The following is a 7827-nucleotide window of genomic DNA, read 5'->3' as shown; positions in this document are numbered from 1 at the left end:
AGGAGTGCAGTTCCAGCTTTTACTGATATGGTTTCTTCTTGGCTTGAAGGTACGTGACATTAAAGTGACATTTTTCGCGTTTCACATCTACGTGACGGGCCACTGGCTTGCTGTTGGTAGCCATGTGACTTGTCATATGACCGGTTGCATGGCGCTGTCCTGCCATTTCAAGAGGAATTAATCAATTTTTCCACTCAAATGTGAAAAAGTAAAACATTTTCCCAGCAAAAAGAGCACTTACTTTTCATTTCCTTGTAAGGTTTCATAGCTGACAGAGTTAAAATTTTTCTTCCTATTTCCGAAGTTTTAACATGAAATGTATATTAATGTACCTTTAACTATATATGTAAATAGCTTCTACTTCTTTTTGATTTTTGTGGCCTGATCTGCATCGCATGCAACTCTGCTAAAAAAAAAAAAAAAACCTTTAAAGTGCTTCGAAATACGTAGAGTAGCAAAGCTGCAGTCTGAGTGGAAAAAGATTGCGACTGGAAAACCCAGCAGCTCTGTGTTTGCACTTTAACCACTTGCAAGTTCTGTGCCCATATGTCCGGGGAAGAGTTATTGTGGCTATAAGGTTTCAGAGCCTCAGCATCCGAATAATGAAGCTTTTCGGGTGGCTGATGTTATCGTTGGCTACATCCTCGCTATTCCTTTTATCTCCCCTTCATTTCCTCTTTTTTTACTTTCTGCCTCTCCCTCCCTCTCTCCCTCTCTCTCTCTCTCTCTCTCTCCTCTCTCTCTCTCTCTCTCTCTTCTCCCTCCCTCTCTCTCCCTCTCTCTCTCTCTCTCTCTCTCTCTCTCTCTCTCTCCCTCTCTCTCTCTCTCTCTCTCTCTCCCTCCCTCCCCTCTCTCTCCCTCTCTCTCTCTCTCTCTCTCTCTCTCCTCCCTCTCTCCCTCTCTCTCTCTCTCTCTCTCTCTCTCTCTCTCTCTCTCTCTCTCCCTCCCTCTCTCTCTCTCTCCCTCCCTCCCTCTCTCTCTCTCTCTCTCTCTCTCTCTCTCTCTCTCTCCCTCTCTCTCTCTCTCTCCCTCTCTCTCTCTCTCTCTCTCTCCCTCTCTCTCTCTCCCTCTCTCTCCCTCTCTCTCTCCCTCTCTCTCTCTCTCTCCTCCCTCTCTCTCTCTCTCCCTCCCTCCCTCTCTCTCTCTCTCTCCCTCTCTCTCTCTCTCTCTCTCTCTCTCCAGGTGGCTCTGCTCTCTCATAGGTATGCTGCTGGTTGGTGTCAGCATTATCTGTGTAAGTTATGTTAACTCAACTCACTCTCACCAGCTCAGAACAGTTAGTTCACCTTGTAATTGTCTTTTTGTACTCAGGTAAAGACGCTTGCTAAATATATGCAGACATAAACTGGAGACATATGCTTTCTCAATGGCTAATTAGAATTTCTTAATGTTTACATTTTTTGGGAGTGCCATAGAAAGGTGACATCTTTGGCTTTGTTTTGTTCTTGTAGGATTTTTTCAGTTTGAGTATGTGCCGACGGGGTGGTGGGCAGCTTGAGAGGCTGCATGGCGTTTCCTATGTTCCTGTCAAACAGGAAGTTGGGCTATTCTCCAGGATTTTTATTCATTTGAATATTTTTATTGGATTAGTTTTCGTGTGTGTGTTGTAGTGTGGGAATGGGAACGCCATTACAATAACAGTCAATAACATTAACAATAACAGTCAATAACATTAACAATAACAGTCCTGCAATAGCAACTCGGGATATTTCCTGCCTTTCTCTTAGACTACAGCACAAAGCCTGAATGGCTACCGCTCCACGGAGGAGGTTTAATGGAAAAGGAGAATACAACACTTTGTATTTTACATGTATTCCTCCTTCACAGGTGCCTTTTGCCAAGGACATCTATGGACTCATACTGCCCAACTTTGGAGTCGGCTTTGCCATTGGTGAGCCTTGACGTTACCATTTTGGATTTGAAGTGAACGAAAGTTGTTGATGTCTCTGGGTCTTGTTTGGACAGGCATTAAACCCTTCTGTTTCCTCTCCACTGATCAGACAATACCAATCTTTTTAATTTCAATTAAACCATTTTAAATTAAAGTTCATTTTGATTTTAATTAGTTGTCACAGATATGAAGCTAATTGGTTATAAATACAAACAAAAAAACAACAACAAACGTCTCACCCAACATTTATATAGCGATGTGTTTGTAGACTGCTGCTGTAAGAATTAAACTGATGACTGAATCATGTTGTTCCCCTGTGCTGTGTGCGCGTCCGCACGCGTGTGTGTGTGTTAGGCATGGTGGACTCCTCCATGATGCCAATCATGGGATACCTGGTGGATTTGAGACATGTCTCTGTATACGGGAGTGTGTATGCCATAGCTGATGTCGCCTTCTGTCTCGGCTTTGCTTTTGGTGAGGAGCTTATTCAGTCGGGTTTTCCGCAAGCACGCTAGGGTTGCGTTAGGAGATAGAGATTAGGGTTAGGTTTATGGTTTATGAAAGCCACAGTCCAGGAGAGATTAGCTGGACTGTGGCTTCAACAAACCTCAACTCATTCAAATCAGTGGATGAGTTCATACTAGTTCATATCAGTTGCTGTAAAGTGTCTGAAAGTGTCTCCTAAACCCAGAGGGCCTTAGCCACGCCCTCAAAGTCCTTAGCCACACCCCCAAAGTTCCTCTGCAATAAGAAAGAAAATCCTGGACCTGCTGTAGCCACGTGAGGACTGGGAGCAGGGAGTAACCACAGAAGGAGCATGTTTCAGAAAGCACTGGGATTTGGAGGTTCTTTATCAACATTTTCTGTTTACAACCAATAATGTAATGAAAACATTACATTAATGATAGATCAGCTACCAACTTTGGACATTATTTAGTAACCATAAGTCATTTTAATAAAGTATTCACATTCATCAACATTTTTCAAACTCAAGGGAGTGTTTCCTGGATCACTGTGTGCCCTTCCATAGTGCAGTAACTGCTTCTTTTCTTCTAACTTCTGTTCACTCCAAGCACTTAAGTCTATTAAAACACAAGTTAACATTACTTGTTAACATTACTTGCGGTTTATCATTACTGAAGTAACCCTAAAACAAAGGTTTACCATAAAAAGGTTTTTTTTTTCTCATCTAAGTAAGGTTACAGTCAGAGTTTATTTTTCTATGGTATATATTATTATGAAATAGTATTATGACACTAGCGTCTTGTTACACTATTTATTCAATGTCAAACAAGTGGAGTAATACATAATGTATGTAAATTTGTGTGTGTGTGCACGTGCAGGTCCTTCAGCCGGTGGAGCTGTCGCACGCAGTATCGGCTTTCCATGGCTGATGACCATCATCGGCGTGGTGGATATCCTCTTCGCTCCCCTGTGTTACTTTCTGCGCAGCCCCCCTGCCAACGAGGAGAAAATGGTCAGGCATCATATCCTCGTTTTTCCGCTTTGATGGTTGTTGTAGATCCACATTCGTGAAATATTACCCTTAACTGCCAATTCTAATAACTGCCAAAGCTGAAATATCATTTGAACCCTAACCCTGACCCTCTTTAGATTTGGTAGAGTGACAAGATTCTATTCACATGCTACATAGTCAAATACATCTCCGGAACGTCCTCTGAGGAAGCTTCTGGGTGGTTACATTGTGTGATGTGATGTGATTGGAGAAGGATACAGATGAATTCACACCTGTTTACCATCTGTATTAAATGCGTCTTTTCCCACTTCCTAATGAAGTTTGAGCAATCAGATTTAAATCTGCTTTAAATGTGTTTTTCGTACATTTACACTTTTTATGTAGGCATTCTGACTCGATAATAATCCTGATACTCAAGAGACATGAAACGACCAACAGTATATAGGAACAGGACATTTTAGCCAGTTGCTGTGACATACCAGCAATCCAGATAATTCTGTTTACACTCTGTACTTTTGAACTGGATCAAGAGGTTGTTCTGATCTAATGTCAACACGTTTGGGACAGAAATACTAATTATGTCATATAATAACAACATAAACATGAAAAAACAACATGTGTCTGAAAGGACAACTGTGGTTTTGGTGCTGTGTGTCGCAATAAGTGTTTACAAAATTGATATTTATAATAATGCTCCTTATATAACAATTATACATTTTAAATGCAAATGAGTGAGTTCTTGGCATAACAGCCCAGTGTTATGATAAGTGCCGTGCTACACTGCAATTGAGCACAAGGTATCATTCATCAAGAACATCTAACAAGGATAAGAAAGTTACTGTGGATCAATTAGCATAATCTGATTCACAAATAAAAAACACTCCCCTTTTCGCTTTCAGTCATCTGTGAACATTTTGGCCAGTGGTATTATCTTTAAAATACTCCAAAATGCTCAAGTCCATCAAAGAATGATTCTTAAGACTAAAACATATAAGATACAAGTACATTGCAAAAATTCTTTAAAAATAGTTCAGCTTTGAGCCCTGTTGAAGGTGACAGACAATGAGACAGTTGCAGAGTAACCCTGAGACAGGGTTCATAAGCATTTGCCCCTTCTTTGTGACTTCAGTGTCAAAAATGATCTTAAAAATAAGTAAACCTCTTCGCAACCTCCATGTACAGACTATCTATGCTGTCCCCTTTAGAGCCTTTGACATAACAGAATATGACCGAAATGGGAAATTACATTACATAAAAGATGCAAACAAAAGATTACCCAGGATGCAGGATGGCCTTAAGCAAAGATCAAAGAGGGATGCTGAGTGGAGGGCGTCAGTGTGATTGCCCTCAAATGCAGCCTTTGATCAAAGCTCAGCTTCCTGGGTTCTATCTCAACAAGAGCGCTACGTCGACTCTCAAGAGTATTCCCAAGGATACACACACACACACACACACACAAACACAGCCTTCTCCATAGTCTGGAAATATTAATGAAAATCTTACGAAACACTTCATCACTTGAGTTTTGGGTTTACAAAGCCATATTTAAGTAGAGTGAAACCACGCTATAATAAAAGTCCCACGATTAATAGTGAAACAACTGAATACACTTACAGAACAATCAAAGCATAATCAGTTCATCACATTTAATTTCACTTTTGCTTATTAAATAAGTGGCTGTCTCTGTCTCCGTCTGTCTCTCTCAGGCCATCCTTATGGACTCCAACTGCTCCATGAGAACGCGTTCCTACTCCACCCAAGGCTCCAGTTATCAGATGGGAGATGACATGGACCTGGACAGCCCAGAATAAACCCCCTCCCACCCCACCCCACTCCACCCCACCCCACCCATGTATGTGCCCTTCTGGCCTTTTATGTTGTGTTAATTGGGGGTGGGCTGGGATGGGGGCCAAGGCTTTGAGCACGACTACGTGGCTGGTTTTGTGAGAAATGTCCCCTTGTTTGTCCTCCTACACCCTGTGCCGTACAACATTGTTCGTTCTGCTGAAACCAAAGCTGCTGTCATCGTCCTTTAAAGCGCAGCGCATGAGGAGGGTAGCAGCCCCAGCTCCAGACGGAGCACTGGGGTCAGCGCAACCTTGCAGGTCCCGCAGAGGGCCTGCCAAAGCCCTTTTTATTAGACTCATACACTACATTCCCGTCGCAAAGTTCAAACCTTCTATACGCCTCATACTCCAGATATAGACCGCTCCTTTATGAGCGACTTACAGCTGAAATTACACTGTTTGCAAGTAACCATTTCAACCATTTAAAGCTTTGAAATTGCTAAATTGTCTCAACTGAGGATATCCAGGGGCTTTGCTTTCACTTTGTTCTTCTGAAAAAGCCTGTTTGTGACTTTAAAAATCAGCGACAACCACGGCAGCATAAACATTTAAATATTGAAACTCTTGCATATAAACTCTGTGAAACAGGACAACCCGAACAACCAAAACAATCACTAAGAGGCTACCGGGAAACCTTCAAAATTCAAATTTCATCACATTTATTAATCATATTTGATTGTGTTTAATATTTATTTAACATCAGAAAGAGGCATTGCAGCTATACAGAGCACACAGTAGATGTGTGCTGGTTGATTTTGGTAGGAGGGAAAGCTACTCTGTAAATTAACTCTTTTAAAGAAGTGCTTTGAACAGAGTACACGCACAGACAATGTGCACTTACATATCCACCTTTCTGAGTTTGATTTTCATGATTTACCTGGCTTAAAAATGATCATAGTTTTACAATGAAATGGCCTTAAAATGTTTTCCGCTGCACACTGAAAGGCGACTGAAATCGCGTGATGCATATGTCCTACACTGAAGGCTGAGAATAGACACTGATAGAGCAGCTTAGTGTGCAGAAGGATACAGGAGTAGCTCAGCCCTCACAGGCAAACCATGATTTATTATGAACGTCGATTATGGTTTGGGATGTTTCTGCTGTATTATTCATTATGAAAATGAATCAAGATTCATTTTATTCTTTCATGAGGAGCACATCATTACATCACAGTGAAAGATCCCCTTCAGCATGTCCAATCAAATTCATTTGTGTTCAGAGATGTGTTTTTATGTGAATTATAGGATAAGGGGTATGGTTTGTTTTGTGAAGGATCGGTGCCAAATTGAACAGGGTCGACCACTGAGATTACCAGGCTGCTCAAGACAACATCGCCCACATTATGTTGACAAATCAATCCCTTTTCATTTGCCAAAAGATTATTTTATTGTACTGTGACAGTATGTCAGTTTAAGTAGAATATATTTTGACTTTTAAACTGTATATACGATCGCCAATATCTATATTTTAATAATTTAAATGTGTTAAAATGTTTAGCTTATTAAAGATGTGTGTGAATCTTTTTTTTGTGTGTTTTAAAATGTGTTTATTTTTCAAATAGGCATCTTAAATTCAGTCTCAGATATGGTTTTGAAATTTTAAACATGCCCAAAAAAGCCATATCACTTAAATGTCCTTATTTTTTAATACGTGTATTACAAAGCCCATTTGTCAACAATCTCCCTCCACTCTTGCATTCGTTTGCTGCTGGATTACTTCCTGTTTCCTGTCCTATTATCATAGCAGAGTTCAACAAAACACAGCTGGGATGTGGTTAGAGCCGAAGCCTCAAACAGCACCATCTACCATCACGTAACGAGATTGTGTGTGGTGAAAGCTGTAGGTGGTGCTATCCGGCTAAACACGAACACGTACACACACACACACGGTAGGGGTTCAGCCACACACAGATGCACAGCAGAGGCTGATCACGGATCAGTGCCGTCATGCTGGCTACATCTAGGCCTTCACATCAAGGGTCTCACAATCCCAGTACTGAGGACCACTTGCCCCTCACAGCCTCCAGCCGGACTACCCGTGCAGCGGACGCTGGCATACAGTCGATGCAGCATTTAATAGGTCTTGCCAGCAGTAGTTTCCCCACACACGGTGGTGGCGAGATTCATTTTACTCGTCAAGTTGCATCTCGTACTCGTTAAAATGAGAGCTTCTGGCCGCAGTCCATAATCTGAGAGAAACATCAGACAAGTTGGGATTCTGCCGGAAGCCGGCATCCCTGCAGGGAAGCACTCGGCGTTAATTACCATCACGCAGCTCTTTAACCCGCCCCAGCACTCGGACAGTTAAGAGTGGAAACCATCACGTCATTTCATTTTATTTGCTTTTTAGAAGAACGGTTTCATTTGTGAACGTGTGTGCGCCAATGTTGGTCTGTGCCTTCATAAATGTGTCTTGTGTGTGTGCGTGTGCATATGTAAGGTATCTCCTCAATGCAAGGAGACAGCGGTTCAGCAGTTTTAGATCCTGTGGAAAGTCCTGTAGTCAGGGTTCAGATCGTACGACTGTAACTCTATAAGGTTCTTGTAAGTAGTGGATGGGACCAAAGTCCTACACCAAAAAAAAGAAAAATAGAAATAAAATGTTGAACGAT

At 41.6% G+C, this 7827-nt stretch overlaps 1 protein-coding gene across 1 annotated transcript in view; it reads left to right on the top strand.

Moving 5' to 3' along the window:
* Positions 1-7827, top strand: part of slc18a2 (solute carrier family 18 member 2) — a 24557-nt gene extending 16730 nt beyond the window's left edge. Inside the window, exons 12-16 of the mRNA XM_035532883.2 lie at positions 1183-1234; positions 1828-1891; positions 2246-2365; positions 3235-3368; positions 5075-7827. Coding sequence (XP_035388776.1) covers positions 1183-1234; positions 1828-1891; positions 2246-2365; positions 3235-3368; positions 5075-5179 — 475 coding nt within the window. The 3' untranslated portion in view covers positions 5180-7827. The remainder of the gene's footprint in view (positions 1-1182; positions 1235-1827; positions 1892-2245; positions 2366-3234; positions 3369-5074) is intronic.

The sequence above is a fragment of the Electrophorus electricus genome, chromosome 10 (genome assembly GCF_041902795.1).
Source record: "Electrophorus electricus isolate QZ-2024a chromosome 10, ASM4190279v1, whole genome shotgun sequence".
NCBI classification, from domain to species: domain Eukaryota; kingdom Metazoa; phylum Chordata; class Actinopteri; order Gymnotiformes; family Gymnotidae; genus Electrophorus; species Electrophorus electricus.
This window is presented reverse-complemented; position numbering and strand designations above follow the sequence as displayed.